The sequence below is a fragment of the Orussus abietinus genome, unplaced genomic scaffold (genome assembly GCF_000612105.2).
Source record: "Orussus abietinus isolate OABI.00-Male unplaced genomic scaffold, Oabi_2.0 scaffold9, whole genome shotgun sequence".
NCBI lineage: Eukaryota > Metazoa > Arthropoda > Insecta > Hymenoptera > Orussidae > Orussus > Orussus abietinus.
Genome location: NW_019396004.1, coordinates 1,318,720 through 1,346,304, shown reverse-complemented (window position 1 = coordinate 1,346,304; position 27,585 = coordinate 1,318,720). Strand labels below are relative to the sequence as shown.

The window sequence follows — 27,585 nt, the reverse complement described above, 5'->3', positions numbered from 1 at the left end:
CCCGACTCAAAAGACTCGCAGATTTATTGCCAAAGAGGACGGAAAATGTCGACCTAAGCTCATATGTACAGGCTTGGCAGTTTGTATGGCCGCACACTCTCCGTGGAGAGTAGAGAGAGGTTCGGCGAGGGCGGACGCGGAGGGTGGAGGGAGAGAGAAAGAGAGAGAGAGAGTATCGAAAGAGGACGAGAGGTCAGGAGAAGGAGCGAAAGGGAGCGAGAGACGCGTCGGAGAGGTGGAGGGACGAGGGCCGAGGGGGTGGCGGGGGGTTGCGGCGCTCACCGGCGGAGGAAAGAGAACGAAGCTATAAATTCCATCCCTCTCCGTCTCCGCTCGTCGTGCTATATCGCTGATTTATAAATATGACTGTAGCGAAGTATAATAATACGTAGGTGCCCACCGAGCCGCGTCGGGGTGCCCCCTCGCCGCGTCGCTCCGTCTCCGTCCCACTCGTCCGTCTCCGCCTCGGCCTTCCTCCCTCTCGCCGGCCACGCCGGCACCTGCCTTACCGACCCAACCCCTTCCCGGCCACCCTCGACGCGGCGCTCTTTTTCCCTCCCCCCGGAGGCTCGCCCCTCGGTCGCGCGCTCTCTGCCTACTACATGCTAAGGCCGTAATTGAAAATTGATTTACGCGGTCCAGGCTGTCAGTCCGCCGGCTAAAGACGGGAGGGGTGGAGGCCCGGGTAGGGTGGCGCCGACGAAGGTGGCGAAGGTGCCGGGGAGGTGGCCGAAGCGCCGCCGGAGGAAACAAAAACCAGACTTCAACCCGCCATCGCGCACCCCTACGGTATAACGTCACTTGCAGAGTATAATCAGGATTTGTAGCGAGGCGAGCTACGCGGCCACCGGGAGGGGGGGCGTTGGGTCAGGGGGTGGTTCCGAAGGGGCGCCAACGGGTGGCTAGGGAGACGCCGGCGTTATTAAGGCGCGACAAGAACTACCCCGTGATGAGCGAGCCGCACCGCCAGAAGATACCGCAGTGATTTATGCGACGGCATCCAGAGGCGTCCAGAGGCGTCCATAGCCATCCAAAGGCATCCAGAGGCAACCTACGCCAACCTACGCCGACCTATGCCACGTCCAACCGGGGTCGGGGACCGAACCCGGAGGGCTCCGTTCACGGCGAGGCACACTATTGTCTGCGCCAATTTTCCGCTTGGATCCACGGAGACGCGCCGAAAGTTGCCCTACGAATACGTTCCACTTCCTTCGCCAGCTCCCCATCCTTCCTACTTCCTCTTCGGCATTAATCCAACCCCTTATTAGTGTCTCGGTAATCACCCATCCTCGAGTACTCCATCGACTCGAGTTCCTCGAATTCGAGAATAGCAATATCGAGTAGCCTCGAATACACATTTGACTCGAGTTTAATTATTCGAAATGTTCTAATCATCCCCTGATCACCCTTACTCGACCGCGCCTAATTGAAGTTATCGATCGCGCGACACTTTCGCAATTTCTCTCGAAATTTCGGCATTTCTTTTCGATGTCCCGAGTGCGCAAGAGGCGCGTTGAAAACGCGGCCGCAAGGGTCCATACATCAGACCGGAAGCTGCGTACCTCGGGTCCGCATAAAGGGGCCCAAGAGCGCGCTACGCGTGAAAAATCCCAGCTGATTTGCCGGGCGCGATAGATGACTTGCGTGGCTTCGCCGTACGTCACCGGATGACATTATTTATTGGCAGCAGCTGACATTCGGACGCGGCTCCTCACGCTCCCCTACGACCTCGCCCGCTGCAGCGTCCCTAACCTCTGGCGGCGCTCTTCTCCCTATTCCGTGCCCTCTTCGTCGGTTTTTACTCCTTCCGCCCCCTCCTCCGCGTGCTCCCGCTATGCCGTTCCATTGCCGGGTCCAGATCCCCCCTCTGCAGCCTCTTTGCCCCTGTTATGCTCTCTTCATCCCGCTTTTACTCCTTCTGCCCCCTTCCCTGCCTCCGCTTCGTGGTTACTGGGTCCCCGCTCCCGCTGGCCCCTCTCTCTACACCTATCTCTCTCTCTCTCGCTCTGGTACTGCTGTCACCAATAAGTCAAAGTTATCCCCGGCAGAGAAAAATGCCAGGCGTTTCCCAGAGCGGAGAAAGGCCGGCTTTCACGACGTGATTTGTGGCGACCACTCGCTCACTCGCCGCGGCAATGAGTCGGTCAGTCGTAAATATCCGACATGGACGGACGGATGGACGCTCTGTGCCCGATCTTCGCCGACTAGACTCGTCCTTACCTAGGTACTCGACTTCCGTCGCAATGAAAACCCCCCGGCGAAACTTTCGACCGGAATTTCGAGGATCCCGAGGCGCGGGGAGGGATTAATAAAAAATCCTCGTGGGCGGGAAATCATTTTTTACCGTGGTATCCCAAGACTAAGATGCAAGTGGTGTGAGCCCTTTCCATCTTCAAATCCTAATTCCGAGTCATAGATATATCCAAATCGATTATTGATAATGCATCGCCGTACTGGAAATCAATTGACGAGGTATGGAATAAAAAATACATAGACAGGTAGAAACGCTCTCGGACTTTTTAACGTCCAGTTTTTAAGGGGTTTCACGGAACGTCCGGGTTTTTCTGAAATTTGTAGCAGGTATTGGTTCGTGATATTTGTTAATGGAGAGGTGTATTGTATGGGGGGGTGAGTGAAAATCGGATCGAAGGGGAATTTGTTCTGTCGCGCCCAAGATAGGGAGATCCATCGGAAGGGTTAAGGACAATTCCTCGGGTGGATTATTTATCCACCTTTCGATATTTCCGAGACCCTACTTTGACCGGGGAATATTAATTGGAGCAGATCGGCGCGACGATGAAGTCGCGATAATGAAGTTTCTCGATGGGAAGGGGGGCAGAGGAGATCCGAGAAGGCGATGGTCGCTGGGCTGCCGATCAAATTCATGCTCCTCTTCCCACCCACCATGGACCGGCGCATATCCCGACTGCTACTCCACCCCTCCCCTAAATCACTCATTCTTTAATAATAGACAGATCCCATTATAATACCCGAGATTTATATCCGCTCCCCTCCCCGAGTCTTACCGATAAATTTTGCTTTTTTCTCGCTCCCCTCCGGACCTTCCCTCTCTCTCTGGAGCCGCCGCTCGTCTCAGGGATTAGCTCTCGCGCAGGCTGCCAATCTGAAGATAAATCTGGACGATCCTGATGCATTTTCGAGCCGTTAAAAAGGATTCCTCCGAGTCGTCATTAACCGATTACTTAATAAATCCGGACTATGGGTGAGACCGGAGGATCTAGAAAATTGTACGTCGACCTTTCTGGGGAAAAATCGTGCGTCAAACTTATGGGACAGGGTTAAAGGGCCTGGCAAAGCCAGGTCGGCCATTTTGAATTTCATACAGAGCCGAGAAAATCATCGACACTGCGTTCATTGATCATCCAATGTTTCGATTTCCTCGCGCCCGACGTCGAAATCCAATATGGCTAGTCAGGGTTTACCGGACCCTTAAGGGAATTCAATTAAGAGTCGAGGAGAAATCGAAAGTTTGGGGCACTTCGTCCACGGCGCGGCCGGGTAGGTAATGATTATTGGGAAAGAAGTACCGCGGATTATGTATAATAATATTACACGGCGCCTGGCAGTAAATCACGATCGGTAGTTTAGAGCCGAGTGGGGTGCCGTATGGCAGTTTCTAGGATCCCAGTCATTTTTGACAGGATAATCCCGCAGTTTACCGTACAGCTTAGCGTGCACTCCCGTTCGCCAAGGTGTACTCTCAGTTTCTCCTGCGGGGTGTACGGTAATTGGTAGTAAATAATCTCCCCCATAGGAGTCGACATTCGCGAGATCATCCGCGGAGGATTGCGGATGTCCCCGCCGCGACCCCTGGGGGATAATTCCGTATTCCTTTTCGTCGGCGGTGTTTGTTTCTGGTTATCCTTAAGAAGGACAAACGTTCGGGTTGAACATCCTGGGAGGGTGGGGGGGGGGTTCGAACCCTGACGGACTCCACCGGTCCATTGAAACCGGGATGCTGGGATCGTCCCCGAGGGACGCCGTCCTCGAGGATGGGCAGAGCGTTCATAACGCGGATCAAACTACCTCCGGTCCACCCGGTGATGATCGGGTCCAGGATATCTCGTTTTGCGGATTATCCCGGAAGATGGACGCTCGCTCGCCGACTCGAAGGTCGCGTTAAGTCGCGGTCGCGTCCACCGTTACGACCGAGTGCAGTCTTGGGTCCGAACCGGACCTATAAATAATGTCGAAGCGCGTCAGATAAATCCGAAGCTTTCCCAGGTACGGGACAAAAAGGAACCGTGAGTGATGGCCCGATGGCCGGCGTAAGGGTGACCCCCTATTTATTGCCGAATTAAACCGCGTCACCATTAATTTGCATGCCGCGACAAAGTCGCACACTCGCACCTCGTGTCGCCAACCCTGCCGCCTCGATACCCCATCCGTGATATCAGAAATCCTCCTGGTGGACAAGGCCTGTAATTTCCATTTTTTAGAAATTTTTAGAAAAACTTTACAAAGTCAACATGGAGGCTGTAAGGAAGGTCTTGAGCCGACCATTAGCCCGACAGACAATGAAATCTTCGATCGATTAAAGTCGCCGTAAGATTTGCCAAGACACCCTCTCCTCGCCATCCGCGTCCGCGGTCGCGCCAAAATCGTTCCCGTAGAATCGCAGGGGAGAATCTCGCCGGCAATAAAGATCCGAGAAGTTCCCTATCGACGGTTCGCAGGCCAGGGTTCGTTCGTTCTATCTCCCAGCGATGGGAAGTCATCGATCGTAAATCAGCAGTACCCCGCGTAGCTCCCTCTCGAGGGGCCTAGGTGACGTTCCCGGCAATCTCGCTCTTCGGGGCTCTCTTGTGTTGTTCCTCGAAATTTAACCTCGGCGCATCGAGCGGCAGCTCGGAGCCCCGTTACGATCCGGCCCATAAATTAGCAATTATTTAATTTCGTAGGGCCCGGGTCCTTAGACAGCTCTAAATCAGTCTCCGAGCAAAAAGCATAGATAACTATGATGCATGGCCGGGGAAGAGACAGGGGTGGGCCACGGGGCAGGAGGTGGAGGGAAGGTAGTAGGTGCCGCTGGAGGGCGAGAATGTCCTGCTCCAAGAGGGGCGGGAAGATGTAATAGTCGGAAGGACAGAATCCGGACAAACGGTCCCCCGATGATGAAAGGAGCCCATACCTTGACGATTGCGTACCTAGAGTACAAAAATCACCGATTCCTTCGGTCCGGATGACCCCTCGACCAGTAAGACGATTCCCCTCCCAAAATCAAGAAAATTAATTTTTTCGATACCAAGACCTAGGTCAAGATCGACGTTGCCTATCAGCGATATGGCAAGGAACCACCGGAGTCTTGGAGTCGCCCCAGGAGTCATTGATCGAGATTTCCCGACCGGGTCCGCAATAAAAGGCTGATAGGGTCGGGAAGGGGAGGTCACAGGTCACGTCGCTGATGACGTCGGCAAACGGGGGGTGCGGTCGCTGCCGGTTTCCACCACCCAAATCCCACCCCCCCGCCACCACCTCCGCCGCGTTGCTGTGTGTATGTAAATGCGGACGAGGCGAGCGAACGAGCGCTGGCGCTGGGCACAATGGCAACTAGTTTTAATTACAAAGTAAGGTGAAGCGATCAATCATAATGATGTACGTGAGGCAGGCGCGGCCTCTCCGGGGTTGGCGAGGGGCGGCTGGACGGGGTTGCTGGAGCGAGAGGGAAGGAGCCCGGGAGGGAGCCGCGGAGAGAGAAAGAGAGAGGGAGAGACCCTCGCGTACACTTTGCGTATAATTTACTGGCACTGGATATACCTGAAGTTATATACCGAAGCTGCCTTTAGCGAGAGCGGCAATAGAGCAGCGCCGCGAAGCTCTGTCTGCTGGCCGCGGGACTCGCCGCCATAATTCTTAGTCGTTCCCCTCCAAATATCTGATGCGCTATGCGGGGCCGCGGATGCGATTTACGATCCACGCCCCGGCGGAACACGCTGAAAGCTGACGCGGAGCTCAAGTCTTATCGTGGCGTGTCCTGCCGGGAATAACGTGCGAGCCGAGCACCGACCTAGGCAGGTCGGGTCCGTGGACCCAGCCAAGGGGTTGGGAGGACGGGGCTCGAGCCTCCACCCGAAGTCGGGACCCCGAGTCAAGGCGGGCTCGGGGCGTCCAGTGGGTTTGGCGAGGTGATCTCTGCTTCTCAAATGTCGGTCCCTTGAGTGGAGGATGGACCCGGATCCAAAGATGCAAGTCCTGGACCGTCCAGGTACCACGAGTGGAATGCAACCAGCATAGACTAGGGTGCAATGGTGTATCTAGAGAGGCTCGTTACATGGTATCGACCACCCTACCTCCAACTCCCAAACTCCCGTCCCTAAAGGACGTTCTCTTATCCAGCCGCGCCTGGCCAACTCGCGACCACCTCCACTTTTTCGGTCTCTTATTAAAAGCGGCGTGCAACGCTCTCGCAATCGCGGTCGGCCCATCCATACTCTCGACGCGGTAATGAATATTTCCACCGACGGCATTTTGAGCCGGCGTGACGAGCCCTGATGGAGATCCCTCTCCGGCTCGCCTTGTGCGGCTCGCCGCAAGAAGAGGGCCGCTCTTTTTCAGCGAGCCCGCCAGTCCTTTCCTTCCACCCACCGTCCACGCCGACATCCTCGGCGTGCACGACACGCACTCGCACACGAGGAGGCGACCCTCGCGTGACGAGATGGTGTCCATCAGGCCGCGCCGCCACCGCCGCCACCAAAACAAAACGTAATTATTTTACGTGATTAGTCGTAGACCGCCACGCCGCCGTCGCCCCGTGGCAGAGAAGGACGTCTCGAAGACTCCGCCGCGACGTCTCTCCGTGACACTAGCCGGGTCTTACGGTGGAGATCGTTAAAGCTGATCAAAAGGCGTCGCTGCACCGGTCCAGGATTTCATTATGCCCCTTTCGAGGTGACCGAGTCCTTTTTCGACGAGTGTTACCGACGGTTCAACTTCTTTCTTTTTTTCTGCCATTTTTCCCCCCCCCCCTTCGAAATACAAGGATATTACCAAGGGGATGATCGATTCGTCCCGGACGGGATTCATGGCACACCGGGCACATTCCCGTCCTTCCTAGTGCCCCGGCCATTATACCCACGTGAGCCGGCTCATGTACGCGGGAACATTAACCAAGTAGGACTCGTGATCGTTAAACCGTAGGAAGAACCCGCTCACGTGTCTAATAGATTTTGCCGCGTTATTATTTCATTGCGCATGCAGCACGCGAGCCGGCCAATAATTCCTAACCTTTAGCCTCCTAGAATCGTCCTGGAGCGATTCTTGAACGAATCGCGACGCCTTTGCCGATCGCCTCCCCCTTTTCCGGGTGACTTTGTTACGTACATCGGTGTACATATGTAGGAGAGGAGGATGGAATAGATCGGGTCGAATGCCTCTCTAAGTCACCTGGGGCTCTATTCTGGAGCTTGCGAATTAACTGCGAAAATACCTGCAATTGGGGAAAAAATTTCTAATAGTTTTTGTTACGGGGGTGTATTATTTCTCGCAGGGTGGGGACGTCCAGGTTGACGAGTACCGGGACTTCGGAGGTGAAACTGGATGGTAATTAGGGAGACATTAGGGAGTCAGTGGATTCCGGTCCATTAATTAGCCCCTCGTTGGGTCGGTCCATCGACCGAACGGGAACTGAAAAATGGGATAATTTCGCGGTACAAATCCGCGACTTATCGAATCCCTCTTCCACCCCTCGGCCCTCTTGGCGTCATCCCCTTCGGTGGCGCGAGCTCCGCCGAGAGTGATTAATTAAATTCTCGGGTAATCAAATACGTCACTCAGCCGTCCATTTTTAATTAAAGTTTGGATATTATCTATTTGCTTTATCATCGTAGAGTTGAGTAGTGAACGAGGTACTTTCTCTCTTCCGGCTCTCCCTGAGAAGGCGAGGGTGCGCCAAACCGTTGTCTTGGGTACGCAAAAGTACAATGCGTCTCCAAAATGGTGTTGAACTCATGCAGAATCAAGAGAGAGTTGACTATTACCCGAGATACATTCCCTCTCTTTTCCCTCCTTGTCAAGGTGCGGCAAAACGTCGACGCGGGTGCGCAAATGTGGAATTTCTCTCTACAGGTGTTGGACCCTTGACAAATTGATATTTCGAGAATGTTAAGAGCACGTGTGTGATTTTCTACTCTGAGGGTCATCTTAAGCGTCCTTATCGCTCCCTCTTCCCGCAGGATCCCTCCGATTCACCTCAGCTCCCTCAGGTTCCACCTGGGATAAACCGGGAGTCGGCGAACCAGGAAGGTCCTTGTTGGATCCTGGCCCCCGGAATATCGGTTTCCGAGCAACATCCTGCTCCTCCTGCGGGAGCAGTAGGCACGTAGGCAGGTGTATTATATACGAGGGGTGAAACAGAAGATCCAGGTGGAGCGAGGAAGAGGAGGCGACTCGGGGAGAAAGAGAGCGAAGAGGAGAGGGCCTCGGCGTCCCTCGAGGCAGATCTACCTTTCGCCTTAGTGTGCCAACACTAATAATCCATTCCTTGGGCTGCCTTTATCCTGGCACATATTTTTCCCCAGATTTCGCGCGTGACGGAGTAACGGTCACGTATCGACATAGCCTCCCAGGAAATCGTAAATCGTTCCTATATCCATCTCCGTTCGGCCGATGGAGTCGACTTACGTCCACCGGGATGTGCAAGGGGCAGCATCCCGATATTGCTCCTGAGTGTTTCGCACCGTCGAGAAATTCGATACGTCGAGATGCCCCGAGATTTTTCGCGGATATCTCCGCGACCGGGAAGATCCCCAAAACCCCATTGTGCTTCTGAATACTTTTCAAGAAGAAATCCAGGGCGAGATCTGCCCCCTCGTCCCAAAAACCTCCCAGTTAAAAGAGCCAGAATTCCGATTACTTCCCCTGGATTAAATCGTTAAACGTCCTCCCTACCATTTGTCTCGTAACAAAACTATACCACGTGGAATATAATCAACCCGTTTTCCGGCGAATCCAAAGAGAATTTTCTAATTGTAACGTTACAAGTGGAACTACTTAACGAGGGCAAGATTCGGTGGTAAGGGAGGACGCAAGAAAGGGTCACCGCAGGATGGACGTAGAAAGTTGGACGTCGGGGCAAGAAGGAAACACAGTCAAATAGAGGAAGAATTCCCGAAGGACTTTTCATTTCCCGATTATACGTCCTCCCGCAGCCGTCGTCTCCGGGCGCCCTCGGCGTCGCCGGCGTCGCCGGCGTCTGTAAGGCGGTTTTACGTCTTATGAGTTCCCAACTGCGGCACCTTCTATTCCTCGCAATGATTTCGTCGCAATCACCCGGCTTGTCGCCCTCGCCCTCCTTCGGGACGGCCTGCGTCGCGGCGCTCCGGTAATATCGGAGAACGGCGCGACGAAACTACGAGGTGGAGAGGAGGCGACCGACCGACACTTTTGTCAATACAGCCGGCTCAGCCGGCGGGGCGCTATAAAGACCACTCGTGTCATTTCGCAATGACGAAACTTTGTCCTGAATTCCCTCCAACCCCGATCCTAGCCCCCGACCCCGTCTTGCCGAGATAGCAAGTTTGTTAGTTGGAGCAGCTTGGTAGTCGAAGTCCTCGAAAGGCTCTATATCGGAGTTGCCCACCAAAGCCCTCGAACCCTTCTCCTTTGGCCTCCTTACTTTCTCGTCTTCTTCCAGAGGTCCCACCTACAATAACAAACTGCTAGCCGGCAACTATTGGGAAAGAGAAAAGACGTGCACCTATGTGGAGCTGGACGTCAACTCCGGGGAGATAGTCGAAGGGTCGGATTAATGAAACCTCGATTATGCAAAGGAGCCCTTTCGATGCCCCGATCATGGCACAGCAAATCTCACTGTATACATGGTATGAATACAGAGACTACAATGACGCCCGTGGAATTACAAATTTTTCATATTTTTACAGATATAATAAATTCTAGATAAAAATTGAAATTTCTCGGGTGTTAAGACCTTCCTTATTGCCTCCACGCTCACGTTGCGAAGTGCGTAAGAATTCGGTATTTTCGGTACTTTTATATCAACTTAAGGTTTAGGTCGTAGGTAGTTGGGACCATCAACCTTGGCCGAATTGACCGTCCACCCTTTGAGGATCTTCATTTCCTGATAACAGGGGCTAGGCTTTAAAATCATGGAAAAGGCTTCAGCCACGCGACACCCGTCGTCGCTGACAACGTATTCCACCTTCTCGCATCTCTCATGTGCATGCTGATCATAAGGCACGCGTGCGTGCGTGCATTAATGCAGGCCCACCCGGGGTGGACCACCGCAGCACCTCGCTTTGTTTCGCGCCAGACTCCACAGGTCGCCCCACGGAGTCCGACACATTACGTCCCTGTACTTGCCATAATCGAACATGCAAAATGCGTATCACCCGAAAGAAACAATGCCACTGGAAGTACACAGCTAACCGAGCTATCAAGAATCCTAGCACATGCGCCGCGCTCCCAGCATCGAACAAATCGAGGTAAGCCAGTTCCAATCCTAAACACACCTGACAAATCCGCCACCTAGGCACTCGACAAATGCAACATTACAATGCCTATTCCACGGCAATCCATATCAACCGTACAAAACGGTACGTTCTCCGGGAGCGTAAAAAAGGGACACGGTAATCACGGTACAATGCCCGTGCTCGGTACCGTGCAAGATACATCATCAGGATATTACATGCAATATTACGTAGTTGTTTCCTCCGAGTATCCACGCACCAAAAATTCATACTTCCATCTTGCATGAAATTGTCGCAAAAAGTTACCCTTCCGCAAGTCCCTATTTCAATCCTAGAATAAGTTTCCGGAAGGAAAAATAATTCCAGTAAAATAATTATACCATGGATTATGAAATTATTTCATTGGTTCAATGAGACTTCTTTCCCCAGAGCAGTCGAGGAGAAATCCGTAGAACGAAAGCGTCTTCTCGGGGTTAGTCGGATTCCTGGCGCGCCATTTTGACGGGCTCCCGCTCCCACCCCGAGTCTCTCTCTCTCTTTCTCTTTCCTCCGGCCCAAAGTCTAAATATTGAGACGGCGTTTATTTAGCGGGGAGATATATGATATGACGCGGACAATATAATGCATTGTATTCAAATACGGGAGCCGCGAGTCGTGACCGGGAGCGTAGAGTCGAGCAGGCTTCCCCGGCAGCTCCTCAGCTCCGTATCGGCCGAGAGTCCGTTCGGTACTCATACTCCACCCATATAAATAATATCGCGGCCCTGCCTCTGGGATTAGACGCGGAACCACCGGTACAGAACCGCCGCCGATCCGCGTATGCATCAACCAGTGCACACACGCCCGCAGTCCCGTGCACCGGCCGATGCACGCACGTCGTTCGGCGAGCTTACCGACCCGTGCGCATGCGCGATGGCGGGCATATGCATAACCGGTGTAAAAACCGTCCCAGGCGGAACTTCGTCGGCAGTTTGATGAGAACCTGGCGGAATCGTAATTACTTCGCCATGTATTAAGGGGATACGAAAGTACCATCTGAGAGGTCATCATGAAACATTTCCACCGAACTGGGTGTATCAAATCTATTCAAATTTTACAACCTGAACATGTAGGCCATAACTCATGAAATTTCATTTCGAATACATCTCGAAGACGTTTGTAAAAAAAAATTGTGAAATCAAATTTGAAAATATTGCACCGAACTGGATGCACCGAATCGTTGGAAACTTCAGCATGTGATTACGGAGAGTCAAAGTAAGAACGTGGTGGCCGTGAAATTTCAATTTTAATGAAAAAAAAAAAACAAACCCCTTAATTTCTCGTACCCTCTACACCGGGGAAGGAGAAGGATTTAACGAGGTCCACGCACCGAGTCCGTTTGGTTTCGGAAAGTCTTAACTCTACATTGGTACTGCGATTACACACCCCGTATGTGGAAGCTCCCATCGGGCAATCCACCGTAGACGGTTCTAGGCAAGTGTGGGTTAGCGAATGCGCGTTAACTTGTGTGGTTGCATATGTGGCCATATGTGGGCATATGCACCGGCGGGTGCATCTGTGTGCTGCGTTTTACGGGGCTAAGTATGTACGTAGCTGTATGACAGGGAGCCCGCGCGTACGTTACCGGCCTATCTCAGCTCCATATCAAATGCAACTCTCCTTCTTCGCCCCCTGCGTCCCGGCGTGGAGAGGCTTCCTCCGTGCCTCGGATACCCTCTTTTGCCCGAGCGGGACGGATAATGCATCCGTAGTCTCTTTTCGGCGCAGCCTCGAATCTCCCTGGGATTTCGCCCGTCGACGGCGAGGTCGGCAAGAGATTTTTAACGTTTAAAAAGCTATCACACGTTCCACGTGCTTATCTCGGTTAAGAGGTTTCGCGTATGACATTCGAAAATTTCATAGACATTTTGAAACTTTCTTTCCAAGCAATGAGATTTCACGGGTGTGGGGACCTGCTTCGTGGTCTTCGTATTCATGTTTCAAAGTTTGAAGCTTTCACATCCCCTTAATGGCTATTATGGGAAGAATTAGAAGACGCAGAGGATTTTTAAGGGTTTAAAAAGCAACGCATCCCCATCGGTCCCTTCGTTCCCGAGGGAATGGGACCGCGGATAACTGGAAAATCGAGCGATGGTCGCATGCACCGAGGAGGAGGTCCCTGGTACTTATCCCGGCCTTAAGACCGTATCCCGGAACGTGGAAAAGTGGAGGGTAGGTGGAATCTCCCTCGATCTTTAATGGCTAGAAGAGTGGCCGGCGTTATCTAATCGCGTTATGCCGGACGATCGGATCGGAGGAGGGCAGCGATTATTTCCCTTTCGAAAGTCCATCGATCGATCGATAGGTTCGATCGGCTGAAAACACCGGTTGGACGGTGGTGAGCCGTGCCGCTCGTAAAGCCACCTCTGGCTCTCCCTTCGGGTCGCGTTAACTCGCGATCGAGATGATCTATAGTTATTGAATTCCCCTAGGGCCGAACCGCGATCGGTCCTGGTCACCGGCCTCCTCCCCCAGGTGAACGCTGGGTTGGGTTAACCTTATAAGGTGCGATCTTATCGGTAAACGGGGAAGTGACGTGAGCAATCATCGGGTGGTCATCGGGCGGACCTCGAGGATGACCCCATCAGACCGACCACCGGGGAATCCGCGGCGGAACGGCCACTGCTGGGCCCGGATCCCTCATTTTCCGCTAGGCTGGATATAATTGGGCCAATCATCTCTCATTGAGCCGGCCGTTCTCTCGGCACCGATCGGTTATTTACCTGACGGACTCCGATCGACCCGATATTTGCAATAAAAAGACCGGCCCGAGACCGAAGCTCTCTGGTAGCAAGGATGCGAGTTTCAGAACTTTCGCCGGCGGTCGACCCGCCATCTCTTCGGAGGTTATTCTCAACCGGATAATGTTAATACCAAATCGCGTGGAAAACCAACTAAAAGGACCATTGTTACGGAATGCAATCTAGAAGTCGTTCGAAGCCGCTGTGGCGAATTACAAATCACCTCCTACGAAGGAAATCCCAAAATTTTCCGCGGAATATGCATCTCAAATCATCCCAGAAATCGTTTAGCCCTTATCTTGGGCAATTAAACGCAATGATATTAGGAGAATTGCAGGACTTACCTGAAGGGACCTGCCGAAGATGCTATCGATGGCCAGAGGATGAATCCAAAGAGTGGAGTCGCCCAAGAAGCAGCGTCTCGCTCGATTCCAAGATGGCGGCGTTCTTCCAGTTCGGCGTCCCAAATGGGTCTTTCTCGGCCTCCGTTCACGTAATCCGATACGTCGGGACGACGCCAATTGACATTTAACATGCATCCCGGGACTGCGCGTTATATGGATCTGTTGGCGCAGTGTATCGCTCCGGGTTTATGATCTCATCGGACGATTGATTTATGTCGGCAATTATAGCATAGCTACGAGTGACGCACGGCTCCGTGTCCCGAATGAGTTATGGGTGTTAATCTCGGGAAAACCAATGAGAGGGACCTCCTCCACCAGCTCCGCTAGCCCCTGTCCTCCTCGTGTCCATCGACTAACCATCGACAGTCGACGCACGGATGATTGCGTCGCCCGTAATGTCGCCGCCACCTGATCAGCGGAGACGCCGTCAGGACATTTGGGCAGTCGCCAACGCCGCTCGACGGGCAAAATATTAATGTACTTTAATGTCCCGTCTTGCCGTAATATTTTCCCACTCCTTGGCGCACCTTACGTGCGGAATCGCCATCCTGGAGAACGTGGGGACTGCCTTGCCCATGTCACCCTGAGATGCGTCCTTTCCACCGACGCCTTCACCCTTTGCACACCTATATACACATGTAGAAAAGTTTCATCAACAATTGACTCTTCGGGTGTTAATGTTAATATATCGAGATATAACGAGATATTTCATCCGATTTGAGGTTAGGGTAAATTCCGTGTTGATGTTAATATATCCAGATATAACGAGATATTTTATCCGATTTGAGGTTAGGGTAAGTGGTACCTTGGGTAACTCTTTGCGTGGCTCCGATGCAGGTCGATGAATAAACCCTTCGACGTGGCTTCCATCACTCGTTGAAGGGAACTTCCCTGCCTCTCCTCGAGACCAAGTGTCCGTCGATTGGGATCTTTGACGTCCTGGCCAGGGTCCTTCACCGAAGTGCGCGTCTGCTCACTTTGGCAAAGGAGAACTCTTTAGCATAATTGGTGGCTGCGACGCCACAACAGGCGTCGTTCACGCTTCGTGCCCCTTGTTATGGGATTTTCCAAATCGTCATCGCACACGCCTAATCGCGTTAACTTTGGTGGGACGTCCTGGGCCAAGGGTCTGTTTACACACTACACGTGGAAGAATTGATTCGCTTAGGAATACCGCCATGTTTACATTCCCGGAAGCCAGCTCAAATTTAAGGATTAATTGTTCCGTTTAGGAATACCATTGCACATGTGTGCTACACTAATTGCGAGTAGATCCGGAGATTGGAACGAAAACGCAACGGATGGCTGTGGTGTGGACAAGCAGATACGTATCGTAGGTCATCTTCCTTTGAAGGTGGAGGAGATCATTTGGCGGAAGAGACGCGAGTTTCTGCTGGTCTTCGCCGGAGATAAGTCGGGAAACAGAGGCCCTCCTCTTTGCGTTTATGTCGCGAAAATCTTATCGCGTGTCGCGGCACGCTCCGAGCAAGAAAAGGAAGAGTCGAAGGGTGCCCAGAAGTTATTACACTGTCCGCGTAAAACATAATTAGATGACGCTCCGCTGCTGTGATGCCACCTTGCGAGCAGAGTCCGAACTCCTTGCCGGGAGTCAGCGGTTCTCACGCGAGAGTTCCACTTCTACGGGACGTTTTGGAAAGTTCCTTCCCTCCGGTATATGCTTTCAAACGAGCGCACATTCTTCGCACTCTAAGAAAAACTTTTCATCGTTACTAAATGCACTCGATGGAAGAAAGAAAGAAAAAAAAATGTTTCCAGGGTAGAGTATCGCGCCAAGTATGTATGTATGGAAGAAGGGAAGAGACCTCCGATTCTCCGCACCGAAAATTCGGATGTCCCACCCGAGTCCACACAATTACCGCATCGAAAATTCTTGGGGTTCGAAAGCCTTCCTAAGAGGCCGCAAAGTGTCTCATAAGACTTTCCTCGCGACATCAATCCCTGTCTATTACCAGGACGAGCTCCCACCCACCACAGTCTGCCTCCCAACACCACAGTGTTGCATCTCCAGGCATCAAGCGCCGGTAGCCAAGTCCTGGGCTGCCGCTACGGCTGCAACAAACTTTGAATTTATATCACCGGGACGATATAAACGTCATAAATCATTATTATAATAACCGACGTACCGCTCTCGCTTACAGGGGGCCCTGGGTGGTGTGCGGACACACGGACGCGCTCGGCGGTGGCGAGTGTGTGGAGTTTGCACACGACACCACGGGTACGTGTTCGAGCAAAGCGACGCGGAGCAAGTCAAAACAGAAACGTTAAATCACGCCGCGTTCCCGGCAGCCCGCTCGCAGGACGAATCCTGGGGGTGGAAGGATGCCGGTGGAGGATGAGTCCGGTGGAAGGGCGGAGGTGGAGGTGGGGGCGGCTTGCCCGTGGGAGTGAGGGGTATTTACATTGCTAATGTATCGCCGGCCTAACTTCTAATTAAACAAATTCGCACAACTCAGCGCGCCGCGCGGTTGCCGTAGAATTGCTCCAACGGCCGCTCTTCCTTCGACCCGGAGGTGGGAGCCGAGGTGGAGGTAGGGGATCGCGAGGTGGAGGTGGGTGGGATAGGGCTGCCCGGAGGTGGGAGATGCCAGGGGATTCCTTCGGGCTCCAAGGGGTCGCTCGTTAGCGCTCTTAACGCGACTTACCGCCTGGAGCGCGAGCCTCGAGCCCCCTGATTCATCGGGAAGAAGGAATGAATATTTATAAGAAAGTACAAAATGCCGCCCTCTCGGTCGCACCGGCACGAGGACCGCTTCCCATTCGCCCCTGGACGGATAACTTATCTTTCTCTTCCCTAAAAAGATCTGACCATCAGACTTGAGTTCCACCCCCTTCTTCTTGCCAGGGCGATCAGTGAAATCGGTCTCGCAGCTCGAGTCTTGGTCTTGCCCCCGGTCTTGGTTTTGCAAACGAGACGAAATCTAAATTCGACGTTGACATCGAAGGACCAGGTCCAAAATTGGAAGGCCGACTTTGAATTTGTCTATCGACTCTCGATTCCCCCGAGGGTGGCGTTCGTTCGATCGTTGGACTTTGAAATTCTGTTCCTTCGTCCAAGGTTTTTGCTCCCGAGGTACACTTTCGGTCCTCTCGTCTCTCAGCAGCTTCCCAAGATTCGACTCCAACCCTTCTCCTGGGTACTGTCAATTATTAAACTTCGTTCCTGAATTAAGAGCGGACTAACCGGGCCGGTCCCAGGGTTGGGGTTTTGGTTAACCCTCCGCGGGCTTTTTCAACTTTCGGTAATTGCCTCATAGTTGACTCGGCCTTAAGGGCTGCCCAACTACCGGGAGACGAGGAAACGGATGAGATTTATTCACGCCGTGGGACCTAATTGGTTCGGTTTAAAAAAGCCGGACCTAGAGCTCGGAAAACCGGAGGACGCGGGGGAGGGTTTCCCAAGCCTCGGGACGATGTTTCCTTTGCCAGAGAGACATTTGTTTGGTTCCGAGTAACCGCGGCCAAGAGAGGAAGAATCGAGAGAACCGACGCCGTGTGTGGCTCCCTCGACTTCCTGTCCTCGTATCTGCGAGCACTTCCGGCGTCTCTCGGCCCTGTCTCGATTACCGCCGCAATAAAACACCATCCTGGCACCTGCGGGTTCTTCAGGGTCAACCTGATAAAGCCATGGCACAGTGAGCTCTTTATGCGAATTCTCCATGCACCGTCTTGGGGATCCGCGCGACTTCTTCGCCTCCTCCAGACCGCTTCAACGTTCCTAGACCAAGTTTTTTTTTTTAACCCGAACTTGCTCTTACTCGTGATTTTTAAATCTGACCGAGATAGCGCTCGCGTCTCCCTCTTCGTTGTTTAAACGCGACTTCTTTGCGTCCCTTCGTCTCCCCCAGACTGTTTCAACCCCTAGACCAAAATTAAGAAATACTCCTGAGACTCTAATAACCTCATCCCGTCGAATAGAATTTACCCTAAATATGGTCTCGCTCTTGAAGTTGAAATTTGACCCAAATGCCATTTCTCGAGTTCCCTTCGCGATAAAAGGGATCAGAGGGATCTCTGGGGGAAACGTCTCCCGGTGAGGGAAAGGACCCCGATACCGGCGATGCCGGGCCCGGGGCAAATTGCGCGGCGAAATCTTTAATTTGTGGTCCCTTCGAGATATAAGAGCATTGTAAAGTTTTGAATAATGGGGTTGGCCGGGCGATAGAATGACGTGTTTATAAGCGCGAGCCCGCGAGCCAGCTCGCGCGTGTGGGAGAGCGAGAGCGGAGGCTCGAGAACGAAGCGAGCGGCACTTTGTGGGCTCGTAAAACAGCGGCAGCCCTGTAAATCTGTGCCCGAGTGTGGCAGCCCTGACAGATTCTCGCCCCCCGTGCCCCTGGCTCCCCCTGGAGGCCGCCCCCAAACTCCTCGCCACCTCCGCCGCCTGCGCGCCTCCACCTACGGAGACGGGGACGCGACTTCGCGCCCACGCCCGAGCATAACGAGGCCGTCGCCTCCGCGACGCGACACGCGACCGAGACCGGGACGTCGCGACGTCGCCCGTCGGCCTCCTGTCGCCGGTCGCCGGTCGCGCGTCCTTCGCGTCGGCCGCAATGGACGCCCGGGGGAGAGGCGAAAAGATCGCCATCATAAAGATCGATACTTTATTTGCGAACGACGCGCCCTCTCTCGAAACCGGAATAGAGGACCTCCCAGAGTCGAAAGCTCGTAACTCCGAGGATCGGGATAAAGGTGAAGGTCCTGCGGTGGGTCGTTCTCCAGGGGACGCCACCGATGGACCGGAGGGACGGTCCGCCGGACGCGATGGATGGTGATGGGCCCCCATCGGGCCTGGATGAGAGGATGCGGTCGCTGGGGGGAGTCCTCCCGACTTTCTGCGCCCGATGGAACAGGAGGGCTTGGGGGAAGAGGGGTACTTAGTGAATCCTAGGATTTGTAGGGGGTTTCCGCTCCCGGTGGTTTTCTACCGAGGACAATTTCAGAACCCTCGAAGGTCCTCCACGAAGACCGAGAGATGTTCCTCCGGCGGATGTAAAGCACGTTTTGGATGGGGATGGGCATGAGTCTTGAATTGCGAGGACATGGCGTTGCTGGCGGTAGTTCCCCTCGGTAATTCTGACGAACCTCCTAAAAGTGTACTTTATGAATCCCATGACTCGAGAGACCTCGTATCTGGTCCAGTTCGTTCCATCCCAACCACCATGGATTCCGGGCCCTCCACCAAAGCTCAAAGCCTGCCCCTCTGTCGGGCGTTTGCTCGTCTCCGAAGATGGTCCAGGACCATGCGCCAGGTCGATATACCAGTGGTATATCCGCGTATAATGCGCCTAGATCCGTTGGATTAAGGTTCGATGTCATCGACGGCCGTGAAGTGGGTACGCCCGGGAACGGTCGGCACGGAGGCCAGTTATCGGCGACCACGACCGCCACAAATCTCGGACTATCTGCGGATCTCCGGGTTTTTGGTGGCTCTAATGCCTCGGAGCCCAGTTCCTCGCACACCGGGACGCCCGGTCCCATACAGACGCGATCTTCGACTGGCCTAACCACGCGTCTGGACGCCGAAGCGTCCCCGTGTGGGTGCACTCCACCACCCGGGCCCCTGTCCATACACACCGGCTCGTCCACCCTGGTGGACGTGGCGGAGGTGGACCGAGGGGAGGACGGACTGCCGGTATAGATAGTAACTAGAGGTCCCATAGCTCTTGGCCGGTTCACATAAAGAACAGGAACGCCAGGACGTGTCCAAGACGGACTGCGCTTACGCGGACACGAATTGTTCGAAGGGGTCGACCGGGATCCCGGGAACCGGAGGGGGAGGCTTTAGAGCCTCGCGAAAGGACGCTAGAGATTTGTGCCCGGCGGAGTTCATCGCGGGGCCGATCGACCAAGAATTACGGATTTCGATGGGCCTGTACCGTCCTCGGGGCAGTCCGTGGTTCTCAACGCCCAGGAAGATGGAGAACTCCACCGATCGATCTAAAAACTGATCTCGCTCCCCACGCCCCTCAAAAAGCTCTTCAACACGTGGACAACGCGATCTGCGACTTTCGTTCCCCGACTCTGATTCTCGAGAATGGATCCATCGGACTGGTTATCCCGCAAAAGTCGAAAATCCTTTAATACCTTTAAATAAGGCCCAGGAGTAAGGATATGTCTCTAGACGTGGGCATCAACACCCAAAACTGATCTTTTCTAGGGCAATGCATTTAATGCCGTTTATAAGGTCTCCGATTTAATTGCCGACCGGTTGTCTCGCAAAGGGAAGGTTAGGTCCGAAGTTAATTACCGATCATCTTTAAATCAACAGTCAGGATCCATTTCTGGGCATGGAAGACCCAGAGTAGCTTTGGGAGTGGGAGCTTGACGAAAGGCAGCAGTCGGTCCCGGCGTCGGAATAAATTCAAGGCTCGATTTGCCGCGATCGGGCGGGGTTTTTCAGACGACCGTCCCCGGTATCTAAATCGTCGTCCATCAGCCAGGGGGGAATTGCCATAAATAGCGGCGATACGTTTGAGTCGAACGCGCTTAATCGAGCGTCCGAGCAATTATGAAGCGGTCATCGACGCGCCTCTGCCTCCGTCGGGAAGGAGGAAGAGCGAGAGAGAGGGGCGGTTGCGGGTACAGAGGAGAGGAAGAGAGACAGGGAGAGGCAGAGGCCCCTCTTTGAGACGCGAGAGAGAAAGCAAGATGGCGGCGAGGCGCGGGGTGGAAGGCTCACGGACCTCACCTACCCGTTGCCCGGGGCTGGTAATGAATTCGTCTAATGGGTCGTAAAGAATGCGATCTTATGGAGCGGAGAGGATAAAATAAAACACTGGAGTGGCTACCGATTCTCCAGCGCCGCTTAAACTAACCCTCGGCCTCTTAAAGCGGGCCTTTATACCTCCCCCCGGGACAGGGGACTCGGCGCGTCCAAAGAGCTTTTGGACTCGTTCTTGGCTGACCGAAAGTCATCTTTCCCCACTTTTACGCCGAACCGTGCCTCCCGTTTCCTTCCCACGCGGCCGGACGGTCCTTCGCGAGGTCCCTCCGCCATATTTTGGGTCCTGGATGGATCATAACTTCCATAGATCGAAATCTAACGTGAGATCCCTCCGCCACGTGGCGCGGCGTCGAGCGACCAAGTAGCAGGTCGCCATCCAGGACCTGGGGGACATAAAGCGTCCGTCATCCGCGAATCGCTAATAGGGAGGTATCCGAAAGGGGAACGCCGGCCAAGTTGGCCGGTAAATCCTGGTGACATCATCGGGCTGCGCAACCGATCCCTGACGACCGATCTCGCACGGAATTTCCTTTAATGGCGCTCCGCGGTCTGTCTCGAGTTTGAATATCGAGGCCCGACCCTCGGAGAAATTTACGAGCGCGCAGCCACCGAGCAGGATCCCCCGGGGGGGAAGGAGGGGGTCCTGTCTCCTGTAAAAGGAAGATCCCGGGGTGGGAGGGCCGCGCGAAATCCGCGGCAACCGGCCAGAGAGAATGGGGATAATCGAGTTCCAGAGGTGGAAGATGAAAGGAGGGAGGCTGCAAGGAGCTGCTCGGCGCTGTATCAATTCATTAGCGCATTACGGGCAAAATAAAATGGCCGCGTATCTCCGGCATGCGGCGTATCTCTCGCGGAGGCGACCGGTTCCCTGCGCGTCGATTCGCGGCCTCCACCTCCGCATCGGGCATCCTCCGGCCCTCCGCACCTCCGGCGCCTCCACCGCACCAACGGGGGACGACCTTCGCCACCATTAGAACCCGACACCATGGACCGGTGATGGGGAAGGGAACGAACGCACACATCGACCTCCTCCACTGGCCGTACTTACGCATCCTCGGGTTGAACCGTATCCCGAGAAGATCATTTCTACCGATAGGACAATTTCTAAAATGCAAGGAAACGATCTCCATGGAAAGGGGCTCCGAGGATCCAGGGCATGAGAGAAGACCTCAGACGGGGGCGTTCAGTTTATAACATATATATTTATTTGAGCTTTAATTGCATTTTAAAATACAACCGAAATAATTAAATAATGACAAATCTGGTAAAATGGTTTCAAGAGTTTCTTATTATTTTTTTTTTTCCTTTTTTTTTTCTTATCGCGTATACATGATGCATATTTGTGGTCGCTTGTCAGCCGCGTGTGTGTCTCGGTGGGTGTAGGTGGTGTGTCGTTTTGGATTGGTTGTTCGGTTCGAATGTAGGTGTGTCGATGTCGACCTCGCTCACCCTTCATTCTCTCTCTCTCTACTCTCTCTCTCCCTCCCTTTCACTCAATCTCTTTCTCTCTCTCTCGCTTTCTGTCAGCAGTCGTATGTAATTACAATAATAATATTAATTATTATTATTATGTCGATAAATACTTTTTTAAAGTCCGCGATGGAAGAATTAGAGTTTACAAGAAATACGTATACAAGTGTGTGTGTGTGTTCCTCCCGGTTCCCCTCAGGTGCCCTCGCTCGCTTCCGCTTTGCTTCCGCTTCCGGTACCACTGTCACACCCTCCCACACAGATTCGTCAGACTCTCATCCACGCATTAATCCACTTTCACCCCGAAGCATTCTCTCGGTTCCACCTTTCAACCCCTTCGCTCCCCGCCGCCCCCCTCTCGCTATTTATATTAGATAATAATAATATACACAATATCGCGATAATCCGAATGATAGTAATGATAATATTTTATACATAATGACGCGTTCGCTTAACCTGGCGCATAATAAATACTTCACTTCATTTTTTTTTTGTTCTTTTAAAACAAGGAAAATTTACAATGTTCTACACGGTTCAACCCCAGTGGCCCCCTTCCCTCTTCCCCCCTCCCGAGCAGCCCGAGTTCGTAGCGCGAGTGCGCCCCTCCGTTTCTTTATTCCTTTTTTTGTTTGTTTGTATATTTGCAATGCTGCAATAATAAACCCTAAGAATATTGCACCGCGTCGTCGTCGTGCGCCCCCGAGGGTCGTCCTTATGCGGAAGGAACGCGACGTGCGCGTCCTTAGCGTAGTTTTTTTTATTTCTTTTACCGGCTATAATTCTCAACAAAGGGAATCCTTAACAGGTCGCCTAGCCTATCCTACGCTATTAGTTAACTATGTCTTACAGCCTAGAGGTATACATGCTGACGATCGGCCGACAAGGTTTATAGGTCCTCCCTCGCGCGAACAAAAAGCATCTTCTAGTCGAGTACTCCGTCCGGCCGTTCGGCTCCTTGTGTTAATTTTTTTTTCTCCGTTTAAACTGCCTTAAGTAATATTATTATAAAATCACAACTTGGGCCTGTGCCGAGCACCGAGACTCAGCAGCGCCGCGAGATATGGTGGCATCACAATCGATTGACCCTTCGACGATTCGCCTTGCTCTCATTCCGCTCCCGTTCCGTAGACCGGCGCGAAATGGTGCGAGAGTCCATAAAAAGCGCGTTTCTTTTTTTATTTTTTTAAACGTGCTAAAAGCGGAGCCACAGGGCTCGGTTCGATCCGAGATTCCACTAGGAGGTCCTGGTAGGACCCTCGCACCCTTTGGCGAGCCCTACGCAACAACGACGACCCCCAGGACTTCTAACGACCTACTCTAATTCCCGGACCCGATGCCGCTACTCTGCCATCACAAGCGAAAAGATCAAGCCTCGCCTTTCCGCCTCTCCTCCGGATAAATGCAATTTTCTATCTTAAAAATGCACGTCGAGAATGAAAACCGGGGGGGAAGGAAACGACTGGATTCGATGGTCCGTCCCCGAAGCTAGTCCTAGATAGACTCCCTAATCGGAGGTGTCCCTTGGCGCGATGCATCGTTAACCCAGAAAATTGAATCCCTCCTAAGCGGTAGAAAACGCAACGACCCTTTCGCGTACCGCGGCAGTACTCGTCATAGCCGGAGCAACGGTGACCGGCGAGTGCTCCTTTTCTTTTTCTTTCCCCAGCAGTCATATAGATACACTTATGTACAGGTTGCACCGCTAATTACTCGGCTCGGACTATACGTACTTGCTGGACAATTGCTTGGCCAATTCCGTATACTTGAGAAACTTAGAATGGGGACTTTCCTCCAGGGGTGAGGCGACAGGCTGAGAGGGGCTCCCGTTGGCTTGGGGGATGGGTGGGGACTTGTTACGCTGAGACGTCGGCGACGAGGAGCTGGGGCCTGTGGGGTTGGACTGTCCAGCAGGGGTCGAGGAAGGACCCCCGGACCTGGAGATACCAAGGGGGTCCGGGTTGACGCCGTCCTTGACGAAGTGCATCTTCGAGAGGTGGTGCCTGTACGCCCCTTTGGAGATGAACGGAGTGTCGCAGAAGGCGCACTTCATGATGGAGTCCGCGGTGACCACGGCGTCGTTGCAGGCCCAGCTGAAGGCGAGGATGGCACCGGGAGTGGGGCCCCCGGGTCCAGGTCCAGGAACGCCGGATGACCCGCTGGAGGGCCCAATGGTGGGTGCCGAGCCGGACCCTGATCTGGTCCCGCTGCTCCCGGAAGAGCCTCTGGTCTCGGTTTTGTCGCAGAGCTTCTGCAGAGCCGCCAGAGGGTGGCTGCTGGTCTTGCGACCCTGGGACTCCCCGGCGTTGCCCGAGGTCCCACCTCCCCCTGACAGGCTGTCGAACATGGAGGACAGGGCACCCAGGCTGCTGGACGCCTTCGTGTCCGGGGTACCTCTGGGGGTGACGGACCTGTCGCTGCTGGTGGGACTGCTGGTACTGTTCCTGCAGGGACTCCTGGGCACCTGCTCCACCTGACTAGTGGGTCTAGGCGTGGGTGGACCGACGTGGGGCGAGTGGCCCTCTCGTCCGTCTTCCCCCGGGTCGTGGGTACTCCTCTGATGATTGTAGGTCGACTGATCGTCGTCGTCCCGAGGGTCGTCCATCACCTCCTTCTTCACGACGACGTCTCTCGTCCCGTGGGTCTGGTCGTCCTCGCCAGGGCCCGCCTCGGCGTCGTCCTCCCGCGGTTCCTTCTTGATGACAGGCTCCTCATCGCCGGACTCTTCGGGATGGAGCCTCGAGGAGGGCAGTGGGGTCTGTTTATCCGGCGTGACTCGGTGATGATGGCCGTGGGAGTGCCTGTCCAGGTTCACCGGGAGATCGATCCGTCTTTCCGGGGTCATGGCGTCCGTTCGACCGCTTCCCCTTTCCGATATCGAGCTGGACTCGCTACCACTGCGTTCCCGCCTGGCGGCAACGCTCGCGGCACCATATTGCTGCTGCTGTTGCTGCTGGTACGAGCGCAACAGGTTCATCGTCTGGGGATCCACGAGTGGTTTCGTGTAGTCGACGCTCTCGTCGATGCCCAGCCGCTTCAGGATGCTGGACCCCATGGGAGCACCACCCTGGGTGTGGTGAAGCCCCGCCGCCCCGTGCCTTATTCTCGAGTCGAAGCTTTTCTCTATCAGCTTTTCAATGGCATTCAGTACCGAAGGTGAGGAACTCGTTGTTTCAGTCGTGGTGGGTGTGGGGGTCTCCTTCCCAGGCGTGGTCGCGTCGCTGGCCGAGGACGGCGACCGGTGGTGCCTGGACGACACCGACGAGGTGTCCTCGTTGACGCTCTTCCGGCCACTCTCGGTGTTCGACACCGGGGGCATGTGGTTGGACATCAGTGCACTCTTCAGAAAGTTCCGCTGATTGATGCCCACCGCTCCGGCGCCTATACACTGACGTATGTGGTCAACGAAGATGGTCGTCTCGATCTTGTCGCCGCACTTCTCGCAGGTGATTCTGCCCGCGTGCTTCCCCAGGGTGTGTCCTAGACCCCCCGAGGCGTCGCCGTTCTTGAATTCGTTCTGCGCGCGTTCCAGCTCCAGCAGCTTCCTAACCGGAAGTGACTTTTTTCGCTTTTCTCGAGTCTGCCTCCTCCTGCCACCGCTCTCTGTAATGGAGCGCATTATGTGCTCCTTGTAATGGGAATTCTTGACCATGTGGTTGCTGAGCTCCTTCAGCGAACTGAAGGCTTGGTCGCACACCTTGCACGTCAGCACCGCGCTCACGTGGCTGCTGGTCGCGCCACCAGGACCTCCACCTCCATGGACGACCCCTCCACCTCCAGGAGGTCCACCTCCGCTCCCAGCACCTCCTCCGGCAGGCCCACCACCACCTCCGCCACCGGCCTTGCTCTCGTCCGAGGACTTCCACGAGATGATCTGCTCCTGAGATATGATGTTGGTGTAGTGCTGAGTCTGTTGCATGTGGGAGGTCATTTCCGCCAGGGACCGGAAGCTCTGACCACACCACATGCATTTAAGTATCTGCCTGGTCTGCTCGGCACCCTTCCCCAGCCAGACGTCCTGTCCCCGGACAAGTTTCCGGGGTAAGGGCATGGTCTCCTTGATCAGCAGGTTCAGTTCCGAGGGGCTCTGTTTGCTGCTGGTGGCAGGGTTACTGCTGCTGCTGGTCGACGTCTGGGGCTGATGTTGCTGGGGCGGTGGAATGGTCGGAATGGACGGCTGCTGGGGATGAAGACTGCCAGCAGTCGGAGGAACGGGCATGTTGACTCCGCAATGTTTGGCTTCCTTCATGTGAGTCGTCATCGCTGCCAACGTAGGGAAGCTTTGCTTGCACCAGACGCATTTGAGTACGTCCTTGGCCTGATCCGCCCCCTTGTTCAGCCAATGGGACTGCCAGGCACTGTGCCTGCTGCTAGAGCCTGTCGCCACGGAAGGACCCGTGGGACCAGCTCCTGGCCTGAAGAGATCCTCCCCGCCCAGCTTGCTGAGCTCGCTCATCTTCTCCAAGGCCTTGGTAGCTTCGCTAGGTTGGTAGGGCTTCTCCAGTGCCACTGGTGGCTTCATCTTGCCGTTCCACAGCTGATGATGCTCCACGCCGGCGGTGTTCTTCGGGGAGAGCTGTTGCTGACTAGTTGCTGCTGCTACCGCAGCCGCGAAGTAGGGGAAGTGCGACGCGACCACAGGGGTTGACCAAGGAGAGACCACCGGGGGTCTACCGAAGGAAGCTACTGGCGATGTCTCCTGATGGGAGCCGGCAGATGCCAATCTGGAGGACTTCCTAGGGGGTGGAGGAGGCGAGTCCTCCGGACCTGGACGCTTCCTGCTGGGAACCGACAGGTCCAGGGGCCCGTTGTTCGTCTCGGACGAGGAAGACGGCGTAGGAGGCTTGCTGAGGTTCAGGATGTGCTCCTCCTCTTCCTCCTCCGTAGACGAGGCTTTCCTCGTGCTGAAGTCCAGCACCGTTGGGAGGGGCGTCGCCGATGGGGACATCTCGCCCCCGCTGTTAGGCGACACCAGCAGACCCGGCGTTGCTGCTGGTGGGGAACAAGACGACGACACCAGGGGGGATACCGAACCCCGGGATAAGGGGGAATGTCCCAGCATCAGTCGCTGATGGGTCTGTTGGAGATAGGCCGCCATCACGGCCGCTGAATGGGGCGGCAGCAACGGATGCGTCCCCAGGGGAAGAGGCACGATGCTGCTGGGACTGACCGGACTCGCGCTGCTCCGCGTTGCTGGTGGAGGCGGACTTCCGATTGCTGGGCCAAATGATTCTCGGGAGTCCCTCGAGGGACAGCGTGGACTCATTGGCTCCCTGCGAACAGAAATTACACCCTGGTTGGTCCTTCCGTTCTCCGACAACCAATCTAGACGATCGTTCTCCTGTATCCCTATCCCCACGAACCACACTCGAGGAAAGCGAATTCTAGATCAACCACCTGAAGCTGACGCCGCAACTGCGCTCTCGATCCCCTGATATATGGCCCCGGGAATGTTTTTATAATTTATGTTGCGATTATTTAGCAATGCCGACCTAGCCGGTCCCGTTTCACTACACTTCCGTTCCACACATGCCCGTTTACGTGTTTTATAGCGACGCGGTATCAGGCAAATGGCGGGTGAAAATGGGTCGCTACGTATGCATGCCGTTCATAGATTGAAGCAAGGATCATTAATCAACATAGACCAGCCGACGAATTCCCCATGATCGATCGCGCAACCGAGTATCCGCTGCTTTCGACATTAATATTTCACGAGCTGTCGCCGCTCTTCCAAGCGATTGTTT

The 27,585-nt window shown here is 54.3% G+C and overlaps 1 protein-coding gene across 3 annotated transcripts in view; it reads right to left on the bottom strand.

Annotated features, from left to right (window-relative positions):
• Positions 1–21,556: 21,556 nt before the first annotated feature.
• Positions 21,557–27,585, bottom strand: part of LOC105701014 (protein tiptop) — an 88,552-nt gene continuing 82,523 nt past the window's right edge. For all 3 annotated transcript variants that reach the window (XM_012427398.1, XM_012427397.1, XM_012427400.1), the window contains one exon: positions 21,557–27,114. In XM_012427398.1, the coding sequence (XP_012282821.1) occupies positions 23,565–27,114 (3,550 nt within the window). In that variant the 3' untranslated portion in view covers positions 21,557–23,564. The remainder of the gene's footprint in view (positions 27,115–27,585) is intronic.